Raw genomic sequence first — 19,070 nt, forward strand, 5'->3', positions numbered from 1 at the left:
TTTTGGGTGTGTGTGGGTGTGTGTGTGGGTGTGTATATATATATATATATATATATATATATATATATATATATGCAAAGCACTCTGGCAAATCACAAAGCCATTCACCTGACATGTGTCAAAAGCCTTCCTATTGTTCCACGATCATTCTATTGTTCGTTGGTTGGTACTCTGCTCTGCTGGCATGTGTGTAATACGGGGAATCTTTTTTGCTACTGGAGTGCTATTCTTAGCTGATGGAAATAAGAGCCCAATCTATGCCTGCTGTGTCTTGAACCGCTTCCTGTAGAAACCACATGTTGCACGCTAGTCGAACAGCAAACTACTGGGGGAAAGAGCAGTTTGGAGAGCTCCTTTTGGAGCTCCTCATAATCTCATTTTTCCTCAGACCACCCTGATCAATTTGGTGGCACCAGGAAACTTGGCTGTTTTGCTACTTGCCCCTAACTCCAGGGCATTTATGAAAAAGTTACAAAGTACAGGTTCCAGAAGTGATTCTTGGGGGGGGGGGTCCTACTTTTTACATCCCTTCATTGTAAAACAAAAGTAACAACAACTCTGTATATTTATTCTGACTTTCTGCTTCCTTGGAACTTTGGAAGGGAGGTCCGACAGCTCGCCTGTCAATCATTTGACATAGTTATGACATCAGATGACTGGTGCATTATCCTGCCCACCTGTTGAAGTCCTTTGCTCAGTATTTGATAAGTGCTCAACTGCCAGCTGGTTGCTGGGCACTTGGAAAGTGCAGTGCAAGGTGTTTTGCAAACCATATTCCTAGTGCTTGGGAAGTGCAAGGATTGGGGAAAACTGCAGCCTCATGGGACAAATTTGACCTGCAAGTTGTAGGTTCTCCATTCTTGCTTTATGCCTATAATATATATGCTCTCATTTGAAACCAAGAACTCCATCTTACCCATCTTGGTTTGGAGGCTTCTAGCATTAGCATCTAAATGCTTTCAGTATTTACAGTGTCTTTCTCCAAAAGTCTTTGGCATGTTCACTTGTTCTATGGTGCTTTGTACTCGAATTGCTGTCATGTCCCCCTTGTGCACACTGATTCCCTAGTTCTACACCACACCCATTTGCACCATCCTAAACAATTTAACCCTCATCACTTGGGGATGATTTATCCTGAACTGGAGACTCCTCATCTACTGTCAGCTTTCTGAAAGTTGCTCTGCCAGAATTTCAGCTGTCATGTCCAACAATCTGTTTCCATTCTGGTTCACACAGAGCCCTTCTTCTTTGTATAGTCCTGGCTTGTCCCAAAATGCTCTCCAGCACCTACCAGATCCAGGCATCTTTTCCTGACACCAGTGTCATGGCTACCAGCCTGATGGCTAAGCTCTGTCTCAGGGTGGCCCAACTTTTCATACCAAGTGGGCCACAAGAATACTTTGACACAGAACCCACAGGTGCACACTGCCTTATTGGACTGGGGTGTGTGTGTTAATGAACACTTTCCCCAGCCCTTGCACTGCCTTCCCAAAGCTGGGAAAGCACTAACTAGGCTTTGGGAAGGAGGCAGGAGGACTCTTGATCAAGCAGGAAAATGTGCTGCAGGACATGCTACAGCCTTGTGTCTCTTTCCCAAAGCCCAGCAACATGCTTGAGGGCAGGGCCGTCGTAAGCATAGCCGGTGCCATGGTGCAAAGATCCCTCCAGCGCCCCTCCAAAACAAGAGAGGGGGCGGTGGAAAATGTCCTCTGCCTCCCCCACTGCCCCGATCCCCAGCGTGGTGGTCATGATCAAACAGGAAAACGTGCTGCAGGACATGCTCTCTGGCGTCAGGGCACCCGAGAAGGCAGCCCAGGAAGGCTGCACACCGCCTTTCGCCAGGAAGCAGGAGGAGGACAATGACCGGGAGCAGGGCTGCCTTTAGCAGATTCAGAGGCTTGGGATCCTAAGCCTCTGTGGGGATCGCTGTCCTCCTGCAGAGGCTTGGGAGGGAAGCTGCACGCCCACCAGCCCACCAGTTGGTGGGGCGCAGCTGGCGGGTGTGCAGGGAACGGGGAGGCTGCTGGCAAAGCTGCACAGCTCCCCCACTGAGAGGCCGGCGCCTTGGCGCAACGAACCACTAAGACCAATGGGAAAGATGGCTCTGCTTGAGGACTCGGCTGGAGTTGTCAAATGTTGCCGAGGGCCACCAAAAAGGCCTTGGGGGCCGCACATTGGACCAGCTTGCTGTATCTCCATGTGCTTCTGAATACCAGTTATTGAAAACCACAGGGGAGAGTACTCTTGTGTTCAGGTCCTGCTTGCATATTTCTCCTCAAGCACCTGGTTGACCACTGAGAGAACAGGATAATGGACTAGATGGGCCATTGGCCCAATCCAGCAGGACTCGTCTTATGTTCTTATATCCAGGTGGGGCTAGGACAAAGCTTACCTGAATGAAAGCTTGGAGAGCCACAGCCTGTCGTTGTAGACAATACTGAGCTAGGTGGCCAATGGTATGACTCAGTATAAGGCAGCTTCCTTTGGTTCACTAAGCGCATGCCCACAACCTCTATCCATCAGGGACATTCTGTACAATACATCCGACAATCTACCAGCATACCAGTTATTGCTGTTTATTGAGATAATTTTATTTGGAGCCTGGGTCATGAAATGGTGAGGTGAGGATAGTCTGTCCTGGCCTTATCTCACTGGTGCACTGAACTCAGCTGCCCAACTCACGTGTGTCCTTGGCTTGCAGATTAGGGCCTGAGATGCTTCTTCAAGTGGGGCTCTCCTCTTGCTCACAGAGCTTTGATCAAAGCTTCCCTGATGGTTTTCTATAGAATGAAGAAAATGCTGCTTAAGAGCGGGGGGGGGGGAATCATTAGCAGTGTGGGAGGATTCACTCTTCTGTTATTATGTGTTCAGTCCCTTTCATTTGGGGGAGCCTCAAATATATATATTATTTTCTTCAGGCCACAAGGTGGAGCCATGTAACTTTAAAATAATAATTAACGTACAATGTATATAAATGTATATGCTACATATTACCAGCTCCTGAAGAAGTCAAGTAGATATTTTCAGGAGTATTTCTTTATTTTTATTTTTCGTAGTACGAAATCTTTGGTACACGTTTTCCCAACCTGGCACCTTCTAAATATTTGGACTACTCAGTGGTGCTAGCTGAAGGGTTGTAGCCCCAATCACCTGGAAGGTACCAGTTTAAGAAAGTCCTCTCTGGAATCGTAAACATGTACTTTACAGCTGGGAAAAGGCCAAATCTGCTGAGCACCAGTTTTAAACACCAGCCATCTAGATTAAATCATCTGTACATCATATTTAGCTGGTCAGATCTTCACGTGTAACACAGAATGAAATCTCCCTGATCCCGTACAGCTGAATTTCAGCCTTCGGTTCAAGGCAAATGATGCAACTCCTGTGCTGAAGCTAAGCAGGTCTTGTTCTGTGTCTGAGGCTACTTGGGAAAGCCATGATAGAAATGTGGATTTGTGAATAAACACAATCCAATTAGCAAACTTGAGATTGGAGTTCTCTTCAGCTTTTGGTTCTGTATTACTTTCAGAGTAAAAACAGGGATGTGGAGCCTTTTCCCTTTCCCTCAGAAGTACCGTAACTTTCTGAGGACTGAATGCCAATGATAGGTGGGGCTGGAGCCCAAAGGTGGGCAGGGCCAGAAGTAATACGTAGGCAGAGCAACAAGTGTGACTCTCTAGCCCTTTCAGAGAGGGGCCCAGAGAGACCCAGGTTTAAAAAGGTTGCAACATTTGAGACTTTTTAGTTTAGAGAAAAGACAAGAAGAGGTGATACGGTAGATGTATTGTGGTAAAACTGGATAGAGAAAAGTTCCTCTCTCATAGCACTAGAGCTATGACATGCAATGAAGCTGAATGTTGGAAGATTCAGGACGGATAAAAGAAAGCTCTTCTTCAACCAACACAGAGCTAAACTGAGTCACTAGACCTGTGGCTGCTCCTCCAGACGTGAAGGACAGCAGATCTGACCTGGTGTTTGTTTTTGTTGTTGTTTTATTTGGAGTAGCTTCTGCTGAAGTAAACACCTGCGAAGTTTGGAGCTATGCAGAACGCTTTGTTTTCATAAGCAGCATGGATGCTTCTTTTATCCAGTGATTTTGTATCCAGTGAACAGATTCCGTTAAAGCTCATTTTCTGTTGTATCATTTTATACTTTACATATTGTTGTAACAAGCACCCGCTCCCCTCTGGATGAAATTGCAGAGTGAGAACTATTTCTTAAAAGGCTGTGAAATCTGGAAAGCAGAATTTCCACCTTTACAGGGCACTATGTATGTTTAATTTGGAAGAGAAACAGACTATTAAAACAAAAACAAAAACCTGAGGTTTATGAGCACTGTTACAAGATGTGAAAGTGTGTGTGCAGGGTGGCGGTGGCGGGGTATAATTTCTCCCTTACAGTGTCTCATCTTGCACACTTGAGCTTTTCAGGATAAGACTTGTAAATGAACACTTTGATGTCAAATAACAGTCACGTGGTTTGGAATAACAAGGGTAGGAAGTGCTCTGTCAAAGCATTCGGAAGAGATTGCAGGATCAAAAGGGAGCAGCTGGATGCGATTTGCATCTCTGCAGGACTTTTTTTGCCAACATTGGGAATCACAGCTCTTCCTGGGGGTGGAGAGGGCAGCCGTGGCTGAAGGAACTGAAATATTACACTGAGATCATTAGTTGCACGGCTGTGTAAACCTTCCTATGAGCACCTTAAGGTGGGTGTCCAAAGAGGTTTACTGTTGCCACAGATCAAAGCTGAGGGACACCTTGAAGCTCCCATCTTTGAACTTTATCTGTACTTGAGATCCATTATGATCTCTGGTTGTGTATCTGCTACAGCTTCATGGGTTGCTTATTTCACAAAATCTGTATACTGCTTGAATGAAAGAAAACAACAACCTAAAAGTGTTTTACAGAAATAATAAAACAAAACAAACATCACTAAAAAAAGAGAGAGTTAAAAATGACTTTAACCATTCCTAAAAGATTGAAATCAACGATAAGCTAAAAACCAGACTAAAGTGCGTGTCTGCTAGAGTTTCACATGTCTGGAGAGACTTGCCTAGACAAAAATGGTTTAACAGGTGCAGAAAAGAGTACAATGAGTTTTGGGGTGTGGATGCTGCCATATGGTATTTTTAGAAATGTGGAAGTGGCTGAGTGGAGATATATAGGGTAAAGTGATTTCTCAGGTCAAGAATATGGGAGAAATTTGATTTAGTTTGCCTTTAAAGGTGGACCTCCCTATTTTGCACTTTCCATGACAGTTATCTTTTGAAATTCAGTTTTCGGAATATGGCAATGCATTTCTCTAGTCAAGTCATGTGTTCAGAAAACGGATAAAGTAGGGTAAAGTCTGCATACAAATGCATATGTAAGTGAACATACAAAAATGCATTCTATTAGGGGGGATGGCTTTACAAAAATGTGTATGTTGTGACTCTTCAGTTTAAGGGATGCATCCTGTTTCAGCCATCACTTACTTAGACAGTGTCAGGGAGACTCGAACCGAGGCTTCTGCAATGGCTCCCGTCCAGTTTGAAACCATTCCAGACGCTGCAAATGCACTAGCAGTTTTATTGCTGTACCACTAGGAGATGCATTTGAGGGGCAGCAACGTGGCATCCTTGTTCCAGAGGGGCACTGGTACCATGGGCTCATCTTGCCAACGTATTCTAGGGCCTGCATTCCATGCAAATACTTTTCTTGCTCAGAGTCCTCTAAGACCTGCTGCCTCTGCGTAAGGCTTAGTCTAAGGCTGGTGCTTGCTGAAGCAACATCAACATGACTCTGGAGGGCCACAGGCTCTTTATCTGTGTTATGATGCAAGCACTCACTTTGTTATTGACAGGAGTGGGAAAATGGTCCTCTGAGAAAGGGCTGCAGCATTTGGGGCATTTATAATTGAGGGGGAAAGGGTGGGGCGTGATAGAGGTGTATGAAATTGTGCATGACATGGAAGTTTTTATTTTTCTCTAGTTAGAAACCGATTGGGGAATTCGCAGACTGACAATGGACTAAGGTAGTACTTCTTCACATATTGCTTGGTGAAGTGCCAGTGCTTTTTTATAGGAAAAAAGGCTCTCCCCTGCCTTGCTCCCGCCTCGCTCTTACCCCCCTGCTCTTAGCCCCTTCCATGGCGGGCTGCTGCTGTGGTCACAGTGATCAATATCTGATCGTGGTGGTGGCAGCAGGTTTCTTGCTGGGAGGAGAAGCAGGCAGAGGGAGTGGGCAGGGGCCGCCAAGTCAGACCCAACCAGCCTCCGGGGGGGGGGAGAAGGGGAGTTGGGAGTGAGGGGGAGATAGAGAAAGCAGGGGAAGTGGGGGGGGTGGAAAGGAGGACAAGGGGATGATTTAACCTAGAGCAGAAAAATCTCACAAGTACCTCTTGGGTAGAAAACCAAACCATAATAAATAAGGAGGGAGGGAGGTGGCAGTAAAGCAGAATGAGGCGGTGGGTGGAAAACTCAGACAGCAGTGGCAGTGGCACTTCAAATCTCTTGGAAAGGCTGACCCAGCGGCTGCTGAAGGGACAGGCAGAGATAGATTTTTTTTACATATGTATATATAGTGCACTTCTTTTTTGCGGGGGGGGGGGGGAGAGAAAAGGTGCCGGGACTGCGCTCCAGTGTGTTCCGGCTCAAAAAAGGTACTGCCCTTAGCCTAAGGTTACCAGATTTTTTCCAATGAATCCAGGGACACTTTTCAACTTCAATGGATTTTGTATGGGGACTGATTTGTAAATCCGGCGACTGTCCCCAGGAAACGGGGACATCTGGTAACCTTACCTTAGCCACAGGGAACATAGGAAGTCATCCTGTACTGAGCCACACTATTGAGTCTTCTGCTTCTATGATGTCAATGCTAACTAGAGCAGGGGCTGTCCAGGGTTTGAGGCCGAGTCTCCCCCCCAGTCCAACCTGAAGATGCCCGTGATCGATCTTGAGTGCTTCTGCATGAAAAGCAGATTCTCTACCATTGAGCTGTGTGACAACCCTTCTCCTGCTACAACCTTGGAAGGTAGAGGCACTTTCTGCTTCAGTTGCTTAACTGCAGAAACACCACTTGTGAATTAAAACACAGTTGATTGTGGCACAGTGATAAGAGCCTTAAGTGTAATCTTGAGACGCTCGTGTTTTTTGTTTGATCCTGCTCTGGGCAGAATTTTCAATCATCTACCTCCTATTGGCTTCTGCATTAATCCTCTTGAAAGACACACGTAGCTTATTTCAGATGTTTTAAAGCACTTTTCTTCACCTTAGTGTGCAGTGGCTCTCAGTGATCCTTCTCCTCTCTGCCCCTCTTGACCCTTTTCTAAGAAGCTATTTTCTCTTTCCTCTCCAGAATGTGCTCCTTTCAGAATGGTTGTCTGGAAGCTTGTTTGCTTATTTGGGTTTTTTCACTCTGACAATCAAGGAGGAGTGAGCTAAAAAAAGAAAGCATTAAAACATTTTGAAGATCTGACTTCAAGAAAGGAAGGAAGGAAGGAAGGAAGGAAGGAAGGAAGGAAGGAAGGAAGGAAGGCCTTTGCAAATCCAGCACTTGACGCTGCCTCTCTCCGGCAGTTGCTACAGCTGAAGTGTTGGACACTTTAAAGTAGCAATCCAGTCTTAAAGGGATTTATATGTGAAATTTGGTTGAATCCAAAATGACTGATCTTTGTTCACATCAGATCATGTCTTGCATATTTTAATTTATTTGTTTAAAAGCATTGCTTGACAGCTTTAATATGTTAAAAATCTCTTAAGTGGGTGTATTCTTTACACTGATTTATTTATTCAGTCTATCATTAATTTATTGATTACCTTCCTTCGCCCTAAAGTCTCAGGGTGGGTTTACAGCATTAAAACACTACATAAAAGCAATTTAAAACAGCTATGCCCCACCCTTGCTCCAGAAGGTCACCAGGCCACCAAACCTATCAATAATAATAATAGCAATAATAGCAATAATAGCAATATATATTAAGCATTATAAAAGCAGTTAAAAGCAAAACTCTTAACCAGTGATTTCAGGGTTGCCAGGCATGGTATTGTTCTGAGCTTATAGTGTGACAGAAAAGATTTTTGGAAGATGCTCTTTTGAAATACCAATCCTCTGGTTACCAGTATCTCAGAGGGGCCTTGGGGGGGGGGGGTTGTTGTTGTTGGGCTTCTTTGTTTTGTACCGCAGTGTCTGTCAACTCCCCAAATGGATGCATGCAATCTGCCTGATTCTTATTTTATTTGATCTTGAACATCCCCCATTAACGCTTGTTACACTTTGATATTTAAATTAGCCGTGTCCTGATGAGAGAATGCATTTGCTTTCCCAGAGAGACTGTATCGCGGAGAAGGATTTACTCAGCCAAGTGTTGTAGCTATTGCTGTATACACACACACACACACACACACACACACACACACACACACACTAAAACATTATATTATATCACACATCTGGAATGTTGCTCAGTGCATTGAACACTGTCCAGCCACACAAAGCTTAGCAAATGGGCAGTTGAAAAGTTGGGGGGGGGGGGAGAGAGAGATAATGCGAGGTTCTGTGTCTGCAGTGGAAAATGGTGTGGGATGCAGGAAGGGAATCCAGGGACTCAGCTATACAGCTGCAAACAACATTTTAAGTGTGTTTTAAGTGCATTATTATACAAATGAGTCACTAGATGGCGATGGTGAGCTAATGGGAAATTCAACATATATTTTAAAACTTTGTTTTAAAAGAGCATTTTCACAGTGCTTTTTTATATATGTCTAGATTCAGCCCAGGAAGCATTGCCTGACTGGGTTAAAATGGGTTGCATAATTAGAAGCATAGAATTGTAGAGTTGGAGCTTGGTTGATCTCTGTCTTGGTGCTTCTGTTTCCAGGTGCCTTCCTTATACCTTACATACTCTTCCTCGTTATTGCTGGAATGCCCTTGTTCTACATGGAACTAGCTTTGGGCCAGTATAACAGAGAAGGGGCTGCCACCGTATGGAAAATCTGTCCACTTTTTAAAGGTAAATCCCAGGCTTTCTGCTTAATATATTTGCAATATCTTCTGGAGTTTCTTGATATTGAACGCATCTCTGAGGCTTGCATTGAAAGTTTTTGGCAAGGCCAGAATAGCTAACATCTGTATTTTGAGAGTCACTTGTCACTAATGCCTTTATTGCTCATCAGCAAAAAATAGACTTTAGGGCAGCCTTCAGTAACTTGGTGCCTTCCAGATGTTTTTGCACTACAACTTCCATCAGCCTCAGCCAGCCAATGGTGCACTGGCTGAGGCTGCCAGCAGATGTATTCCCAAACATCTGGAGGGCACCAAGTTGGTGAAAGCAGATATAGCAGGAAGATAGACACCATTTTGCATGAAAATGTAGAGGAGATTTATAAAAAAGGTTCCTCCAGGGAAAGTGTTAGCTATTTGACAAGTCTAAAAATATCTGGGCAAATGCTGATGAACTATCCCTGCCCAAAAGCATTCACCGTATTATCAACAAAAAGATGCTGTGCTCATCAACAGGTCTGCAAGAATCCCCAAAACAGTCTTTAATAAAACTGTAGTGAATTATTATAAGGATGCTGGATTAGACGGCACATTGGTTTCACCCAGGAGGCTCCTCTGTTCTTTTGCTGCCACCATTGCAAAACTGCTAGCAAAAGTGAAAACAACAGGGGTGGAGTCTGGTGCAACCTCACCCTGAGCTAGGCCAAAATTTGGTGCACCACCCCTGCAGCCCTCATGCAGTGCCAGGCTTTGGGAAGGAGGTGGGAGGTTCTGGCAGAATCCTAGAGGCTTCCCTCCTCCTTCCCAAAGCTGGGAAAGTGGTAACTAAGCTTGGTGAAGGAGGTGAGAGGACTCTAGGCCCCTGCCAGAGACCTCAAGCTTCTTTCCCATAGCCGGGCAAGTGCTTCTATCTACTCAGTACCCAGTGCAGGGGAACTGGCCAGGCTGCCCTAAAACTGCCTCTGATTATTATTATTATTATTATTATTATTATTATTATTATTATTATTATTATTATTATTTATTTGTACCCCGCCCATCTGGCTGGGTTTCCTTAGCCACTCTGGGTGGCTTCCAACAAAGATTAAAAATACATTAAAATGTCACACATTAAAAACTTCCCTGAACAGGACTGCCTTCAGATGTCTTCTAAATGTCAGGTAGTTGTTTATCTACCTGAAAGGGTAGGGAATCAGGGTCACTCCTACTCCTCTTTCTGCCATCTTTCCCCACCTGCCTCATTTTTAATCTAGAACTTCCCCCATGAGAATTTTGTCTCACTGACTCACTCTCAGTTTTCTGGGTGTTTTTTTTCACAACACGCCCAAGTTAGCAGTCTGGTGTTGCCTGCCTCACCTGAACAATAGGAACAGCCATGGTGGATCTCTGTGTGTTGCCATTTAAACTCTAGTACATTTGGACCCAGAGTAAAAATGTAGCTGTTGATGAAATGCTGGTAGCGGGAAAGCCTTGGACAGAGCCCAGTTCAAAGCTCTAGCTTTGGGTGTCATGGGCTGCAAACTGCTCCAGAGCTCTCATTTTCATGGTTTTTCATGAATTTGTATCTTTAGTAGTGATGATAAGCCAACAGTTTATTCCTAATTAGTTAAAAACACTTCTAATGGGGAGGGGGAGGGAGAGAGAGAAATTGGCTAATTTTAGTTTGATGCACCTGGAAAGACCCTTTGGACCAGAAAGCAAACAGACATTAAACAGGACAGGCTAATATTAGCTATAAATGGCAGTGCTGTAAAATCTGGGACTTGGTGGTAATGATGTGAGCCCGCCGTGTTTGGCACCAGGAGCGTACCCTGCAATCACTGTGGAAGTATTCATTCAAATGTTGGGATAAGAAGGCTGCCTTCAACCACTTGGGTGTCACCCAGCTGTTGTAAATAGCAGGCTGTGTCCAGATTTGCTTCTCAAATTTACTCTAATGACATGCTAGAATAATATACCCCACGGGTGCTATTCTGGATTTTCAGTTTGGGTTTACACTACTTTTGTACACATTTTTGCTAGGATTGACAAGCCAATCAATTAACTGGTCAGATCATCAGTTTACGCCTGTTTGTTTCACTACTGTTAAATGCTGTCAAATATTCCAACATACAAGTCACAGGTTACCTTTGCAAGAGCCTTTCAAATGTTGCTATTACTTTCTACTATTGGAATTTTTGTATATTTCAGTAGCTGGGCACCTTTGGGAGGAAATGCAGGAATAATAATAATAATAAGTGCAAAACATGACCCTGCTGTAAAAACCCAAGAGAAGAACTATGCTATGAATTATTTGCATTTACAGTTTACAATAATTCACTGCACTTTACTTAAAAAGTTAATTTACATGTTTTCACAATATGTTAGCTTTTTTGCAATTAGCATAAGTATTTGGGTTGCTTGTTTTAATTATGGTGATTTCTCCCCTACCTTTCAAGTAAAAGGCTCTCGGTTTTCTGCTGTAGGTATTTAAGCAGAGACTGGACAAGTCATCTCTCAGGGTTTCTGCAGTTGCACCTTGCATTGCAGATTCTGCTTTGAGCAGAGGGCTGGACTTGATTACTTTCAAGATCCCTTCCAACTCAATTTTTTAATTAAATTTGGCATCCATATGGTCAGAAATACAAGCAGGGAAACACAAAGGCTGTGCCTTGATTGACCAGCCTATGTACCCCACCCTGAATGAAAGCCAATCTTGCTTCCCAGCACCAAGCAAACGCCTTGGTGTCAAATTATTATTGTTAATAATATTTGGCAAATAGTTGGTTGGGGTGATGAGCAATACCACTCTCTTCTAGCCCTCACTAGGAAGATGAACCTAATGTGACTTACAGCTTCATGTGTAATCTGGTTTTCCTTTGTCTTCAGGTGTAGGCTATGCTGTGATACTCATAGCTCTATACGTGGGTTTCTACTACAACGTTATCATAGCTTGGTCTCTGTATTATCTGTTTGCATCCTTCACACTGGAGGAGCTTCCCTGGACGAAGTGTGGCAACCCCTGGAACAGCCCCAACTGCATAGACCCCAAACTCATCAATGCCTCAACATTTGCCGCTGGAACCACTTATTCCAAGTACAAGATAACTCCTGCAGCTGAATTTTATGAGTAAGTTTGGGGCTCCTTGTGGCTTTCACTTTTGGAAAACAGTTTGCAGTTTCTCTGGGATGTATTTAAGGGCCTCTTCTGACATCCCTTTAAATATGCATTCATGAGGATTTGTGCTCATGGTGGTTGTCACCAGTGCTTTTTTTCTAGAGAAATAGGTGCCAGTATTTAGCATGAAGTTGTTACAGTAAGTGTCATACTTTTTAACAACAACCCCCCCCCCCAAAAAAAAAAGATGCCGGTACTGCGTACCCTTGAGTACCCTGGGGGGGGGAGCACTGGTTATCACAATAGTTATACACAATCTCCCTTTTTTTACACAATCTCACTTTCATTATCATTTGAACCTGCTAAAATTTGGGATGGCCAAGCTGCTTCTTTTACAATTGGTGCATGCCCTGTAGCTTCTTGCTCAAACCCTGTAACTTTTTATACCACAGTTGTCCTGGGTTTGTGCATTTCCCCCACTTTTGTAGCTCAAGGCAACAATAACGCTGTAACATTTGGGAAACATCACAGGAAGACTAATAAAGCTGATTGATATGTGGGCAATCCAGCATTTTTTAAAAAAGTAAAGGACCCCTGACAGTTAAGTCCAGTTGCGAACAACTCTGGGGTTGCAGCGCTCATCTCGCTTTACTGGCTGAGAAACCAGTGTTTGTCCACAGACAGTTTTTCCGGGTCATGTGGCCAGCATGACTAAGCCGCTTCTGGTGAAATCAGAGCAGTGCACAGAAACACTGTTTACCTTCCCGCCAGAGCGGTACCTATTTATCTACTTGCATTTTGACGTGCTTTCGAACTGCTAGGTTGGCAGGAGCTGGGACCGAACAACGGGAGCTCACCCTGTTGCGGGGATTCGAACTGCCGACCTTCCGATCGGCAAGCCCTAGGCTCAGTGGTTTACACCACAGTGCCACCCACGTCCAGCATTACTCTACCACTAAATGTACTCTTATTGCATCAGTGACTTGTTGCCAACCTCTCCACTAATCTGAAGGGAGCCTAAGTCATGCCCCACCAATCATTTTTTGGCATGGGGGCACTTGCGTATTTTTGAGTGAGTATTGTGGACACCACTGCCTCTATCCACTTATTTTTCCTCTGCCCCAGATCAGCCGCTTTTCCTGGGGACAAGAAGCATGATTGCACCTGTACACAAACTTTGCTTTCAAGAGATCTGGATAAAAGTTCTATCTAATAGAATTAACCTGAACCTTGAAAAGCACATAGAGATGAAAGTGGAAGTGGGAAAGAGTACCCTTCTTCCATCCTCCGTCTCCTCGATCTACTTTTCAGGGGAGAAAAAAGTAACCAGGGGGCAAGTTAAACCCCTGATATCTCCTGGAAGGGCTGGAAGAGAACCCTATCTGCAAACTTTGAGACCTGCTGCCAGTCAATACTGAGCTAGAAGAACCAATAGTTTGACTGAGTATGAGTCAGCTTCCTGTGTCCCTTTGTTCCCCTGAACCCACTCAACAATGGAAATAAGTTTCCTGAGTCTGAATGCTGTATTCAGGATGGAGCAATTGACGATTCAGATCCTCTTGTAGCCATTGATACCACTGTTTGTGGATTGCTGCTGACACATCTGTGGGACCTAGTGGATGCTTCAGTTTCATTATCTTTGAGCCCCTTTCGGTCTGTGTTATTAAATGACACAGAATTCATGATTGTTACTACCCAAGGCACAATGTAAAATACTAAGTGGCTGTCTATTGCAACACACACATGCATAGGTCTCTATTATTTGATCTAGGCAGTAATTATGGCAGTGGAAGTGGAAATAGACGTGTAGTGTTTTCTATTATTTCCTCTATAGTTGTATCAAAAAGATAATGCAAGAGAGAAGTCCGGAAAGTGGTGCTCCTTACTCAAGTTGGCCTCACAACACAGGGATGGAGCAATTTTCCTCTCAGCAAAGTTTATTTGTTTAACAATCTGTTTCGCATTGTAGTATTAATGTGTTTTCTTTTTAGAAGACAAACAAATACATTGACCAGTTTTAGAACCATGGGATCATTTATTACCTTTAAATCTTTAACCATTTCCCCTCATTATTTTGATAAGCTTCAACAGGCATAATCAAATGCCACATAATGCTAAAAACAAATAATAAAAATAAAAGCAGCTATTTTCTCCTACCGTCTCTAATCTAGCACCTTTCAGATGTTACTGGACTACAACTTCCATCTTCCCTGACTGTTGGCCATGCTGGCTGGAGCTGATGGGAGTTGGTGTCTGATGACATCTGGAGGGTCAGAGGTCTAATGAATGTTCATAATGGTTTTGCCATTAGTTATTATTATTATTAATTAAATTTATATACTGCCCTTCATCTGAGGATCACAGGGAGGTTTACAATATAACAACACAAGAATACATACTATGTTGTTTAGTCGTTTAGTTGTGTCCGACTCTTTGTGACCCCATGGACCAGAGCACGCCAGGCACTCCTGTCTTCCACTGCCTCCCGCAGTTTGGTCAGACTCATGTTTGTAGCTTCGAGAACACTGTCCAACCATCTCAACCTCTGTTGTCCCCTTCTCCTTGTGCCCTCCATCTTTCCCAACATCAGGGTCTTTTCCAGGGTGTCTTCTCATGAGGTGGCCAAAGTATTGGAGCCTCAGCTTCATGATCTGTCCTTCCAGTGAGCACTCAGGGCTGATTTCCTTAAGAATGGATACGTTTGATCTTCTTGCAGTCCATGGGACTCTCAAGAGTCTCCTCCAGCACCAGAATTCAAAAGCATCCATTCTTGGGTGATAGCCTTCTTGATGGTCCAGCCCTCACTTCCATACATCACTACTGGGAAAACCATGGCTTTAACTATACGGACCTTTGTTGGCAAGGTGATGTCTCTGCTTTTTAAGATGCTGTCTAGGTTTGCCATCGCCTTTCTCCCATACATACTATAGTAACACACAATAACCTTCACACAGTTTAAAAGGCCATAGATTGTTTAATTAGCTGAATGCCTTGGGGAAGTGGAATGTTTTTGTCTTGTGCCTAAAGATATGAAAAGGAATGAAGGCATGATCTAGGGCATGGGGGAAATGGGGAAGGCTGTGCTGTAGATAAAAACAACCAAGAACAGCTTTATCATTTTCTTCTTGCAAATGTAACATCCCACATTAACCTTGGTTTGGTTTGGTTTGGTTTTTATGTGTTTGTCTCATGAAGTTCTGTTTTGTTATTTGGGTTATATGGATAAAATTTAATAAAAATATTTTTTAAAAAAATCAGAAGTTTGGAGGGACACTTTTATAGTCTGATTCACAGCTGTTAGGCTGTGCCCCTGAATCCATGTGCTGACAGAAACGACTTCGAAGTGGAAGCCTTCATACAGCTGTGCATACCAAAGCTCACATGCAATTGGTCCATGAAAACATAGGAGGCATCATTATACCTGGTCAGTCCATTGGCAGCGGCTCTCCAGGGTTTCTCCAGGTGTCTCTCCCATCTCTACCTGGAGATGCACCTTCTGCATCCAATCAGATGTTCTACCACTGAGCTATGTCCCTAATCACTGTTCTATAGAGACAGTTTTGAGATAACTTCTGGGATCTTTTTTTGAAAAATGTGTCCCCATTGCCTCTCTGTCCCAGCATGCCTCAGCTTCATTACTCTGAAAGCAATTCCCTTCAGCCATATCTTAAGCTTGAAACAGCTGCAAGAGAGGGTTTGAACCTATTATTTTCCACATGCAAATTTGTGGGTGGTGAAAACTGAGAAATTATTTTACTGAGTTATCCCCCAGGAGAGGAGAAAATCTCTGAACAATATCTATAGAGATATGGTTTCTACGTCATGTGTTTAAGAGTAGGGTGTTTGTTTTTTCTGGCTCCATCTTAAAGACCAAGATTGAAAAACAAAGTGGGCACAACTCATCAAGGCATTTCACATTCTTTTAAATTCTGTTTCCTGTTTAGGCTTCATGTCCTTTTAACGACGACATAAAGCGTGGACTTTCAATACAACTCACAAAGGAAAAATTGAATCCACAATAGAGGGCAATCTAAGGGTCTTGGGTTTCGTTTGTATCCCTAATGACCATAATCTATTCTTTTTTTTGCCAGAGGTCTCTAAGGCTCCATCTATACCATGTATATAAAGCTGTATCATACTCCATTAAACAGCCATGCCCCCCCGAGTCCTGGGAAATGTAATTTGCTAAGGCTGCTGAGAGTTGTAATGAGACCCCTATTTCCCCCCAGAGCACTACAAACTACAATCCTAACCCTCTGTTTGCCTCACCAAGCTACCATTTCCAGAGTCCCCTGGCAAGAGGGATTGACTGTTTAAATCACTCTAGTATTGTAGCTCTGGGAGGGGAAATGAGATGTATTTAAAGGTAAAGGGACCCCTGACCATTAGGTCCAGTTGTGACCGACTCTAGGGTTGCGGCGCTCATCTCGCTTTATTGGCCAAGGGAGCTGGCGGACAGCTTCCGGGTCATATGGCCAGCATGACTAAGCTGCTTCTGGCAAACCAGAGCAGTGCACAGAAACGCCGTTTACCTTCCCGCTGGAGCAGTACCTATTTATCTACTTGCACTTTGAGGTGCTTTTGAACTGCTAGGTTGGCAGGAGCAGGGACCAAGCAACGGGAGCTCACCCCGTCGTGGGGATTCGAACCGCCGACCTTCTGATCGGCAAGTCATAGGCTCTTTGGTTTAACCCACAGCACCACCCGCGTCCCGCGAGATGTATTTATGGGAGAATAAACGGTGCACTTTGCCCAGGGCAACAAATTCATGGGAGCATTTGCAACACCACGGCGGGGGGTGTGTGTGTGTGAACTCTTAGCTTTCATTTTTTTAAAAGTTCTCTCCACTATGAGAAAAGGATGCTGGACTAGATGGGTCATGGGCCTGATCCAAGAGGCTCATTTTAGGGTCTTGGGCTTGGAGGGATGAATTTACCCTTCTGGGCCAGAGGTTCCACACCCCAACTCTAAAGCAAGAGCGTATATCCGGGGTATTTTCACAGCTAAGGCAAAACCTGTGTAAAGTGACCCACTTGAGTATGTATTTTTGCTTAAGGACACAAGAAATGTCTTGATGGGGCAAAAAGAGATCCACCTAGTCCAGCGTCCTTTGCAACAATCCCTGAGTAAACTGCCAGAAATTGATTACTAGCTCACCGCTGAACATGGCCTACATCGTTGCTTAAGAGGAATGACAAAATATGCCTGGGGGGTGCAGGAGAGCTCCCCCTCCAATCTAGGAAACCTAGATGTCCAGTCCTGACATCAAGCTGTGTATTACTTTCTCTTTGTTTTTACTTCTATGTTTTTCAGACCTCTTGATGAGACCTGATCTTGACAAACAGTTCACTGTTTGTGTGTTCAGACCCAGAGACCTCCCCCCTAAATAAACACACATTTGACTCAAATTTTAGTTTTGGTTTTTGGCTGAAAGTTGGCCACAACTTTATTGATTACAAAAAGTGAGTGGTTGCATAAGCTCTGGTTCGGCTAGTTCCCTGCACCCTTGCAGGTAGCACTGACCCAGAGCTCTATCATAGGTCCGCCAAGGGTGAACACCTGAGGTAGGTGGAAAGCCTAGGAACAGACTATGTCCACTCCCCAGATGCTCCCCTGGACTCAGGCATGGGCACAACCCCCTCTCGGGGGTTGACCAAACCAAGTTGAGTCCCTGGATTCCTTTAACAGAATACCCTTCACATAGGGATGGCGAGACTGTTCTCCCATCCCTATCACCTGAACCAGTGCCTATCTGCAACCTTACAAGTTGTGACGATTTGCTATGCGGCAAACGAAACCCAAATGGCAACAGCCAATCAGCCAAGTGGGGAAAATTCCTGCCGTGCCCCTGTCCCAGCGACAGACGACGCACGATGGCATAGCAAGGTCAATCACAAAATACCCTAAATATAGGGAGAGGTTGGTGGGTGTTCCAATGCATGAGCCGAAAGAGGAAGCTCTGGGCCACGTGCATAGGTATATATAGGTCCCTTGATCTGTTTAGACTGCACCCCATTGGCCAGATTAAGCCCAGCAACGAGGGACCTACCAGTCAGGTGTTGTGGCTGTCCAATTAACCCACCCACAGTGTCCAGGTCTCACTGCAACTTGTGCCCTCTTTTAGGGAGGACACGCTTTGCTGAAACCAAGTCACACCACTTCAAATAAGTGTGGAGCCAGTTAGTGATTGTTTTTCCATACAAAAGGATCTAACTCAATCCCTCTTCTGTCTCTTTTTGCTTAGGCGGAGAGTTCTACAGCTTCACCTAAGCCGGGGGATTCATGATATCGGCTTGCCCCAATGGCAGCTCACACTGTGTCTCGTGGTTGTGGTGATCACTGTTTTCTTCAGCCTGTGGAAAGGTGTGAAGACTTCAGGAAAGGTTGGCAAATATTTTCCTCATACATTTTTTCTTTAAAAAGGGCTTTTCTATTAGGGTTTTGGTGGTTCAGATGTAACATCAAACCATGGTTTGCACAGAACACTGTCTACTTTCAAGCCATGCTTTGTATTCCAGACACATAGGCACACAGTGGTTCATGCAGCTTCCACCCTTTCTTTACCTTCTCTGATGCTATGCCAAGCAGTGGAGTACCCCCTAAACTGTGAGCCTGTCATGAACTGGCTGGATGCAGCGTTGTGGTGGGAGGCACCAGCTGGGGAACCCCCAAGGTCAGAAGCCAAAAAGGTAACAGGGTTGGTGAGCAGGAAGAGGTTATGGCAGAGGGCAGCTCAGACTCTGAGGCAGAAGCAGAGGCTGGAGGAGAGTGGAGCCAGAAGACAGAGAGGCAGACTGTTGAAGAAGCCAGGGAGTCTCCCCCTCCTGCTGTGGCCAGCTTCCCTTCCCCTTGGGTCTCCTAGAACACAGAGAAAAATGAAGAGAGTGGAGCACAGTTTGCAACTGTTTGGGAGGAGGAGCCTTAGGGAAGGCGGGGACCATCAATCAGTCCCTGCATTTGCCTTGTTAGAACAAAACCTACTGGAAAGAGTTGCT

At 44.5% G+C, this 19,070-nt stretch overlaps 2 protein-coding genes across 2 annotated transcripts in view; one reads left to right on the forward strand and one right to left on the reverse strand.

Moving 5' to 3' along the window:
- The window catches only part of LOC308591485 (tigger transposable element-derived protein 1-like), a gene marked incomplete at its 3' end in the record, with an annotated part of 500,687 nt that overhangs the window by 137,250 nt on the left and 344,367 nt on the right, over positions 1-19,070 (reverse strand). The gene's annotated exons all lie outside the window — the stretch shown is intronic.
- The window catches only part of SLC6A2 (solute carrier family 6 member 2), a 53,823-nt gene that overhangs the window by 7,879 nt on the left and 26,874 nt on the right, over positions 1-19,070 (forward strand). The window contains exons 3-5 of the mRNA XM_081201178.1: positions 8,857-8,988; positions 11,847-12,087; positions 18,320-18,458. Of these exons, the coding sequence (XP_081057304.1) occupies positions 8,857-8,988; positions 11,847-12,087; positions 18,320-18,458 (512 nt within the window). The remainder of the gene's footprint in view (positions 1-8,856; positions 8,989-11,846; positions 12,088-18,319; positions 18,459-19,070) is intronic.

This window comes from Podarcis bocagei (genome assembly GCF_964188305.1).
Source record: "Podarcis bocagei genome assembly, chromosome: 7".
NCBI classification, from domain to species: domain Eukaryota; kingdom Metazoa; phylum Chordata; class Lepidosauria; order Squamata; family Lacertidae; genus Podarcis; species Podarcis bocagei.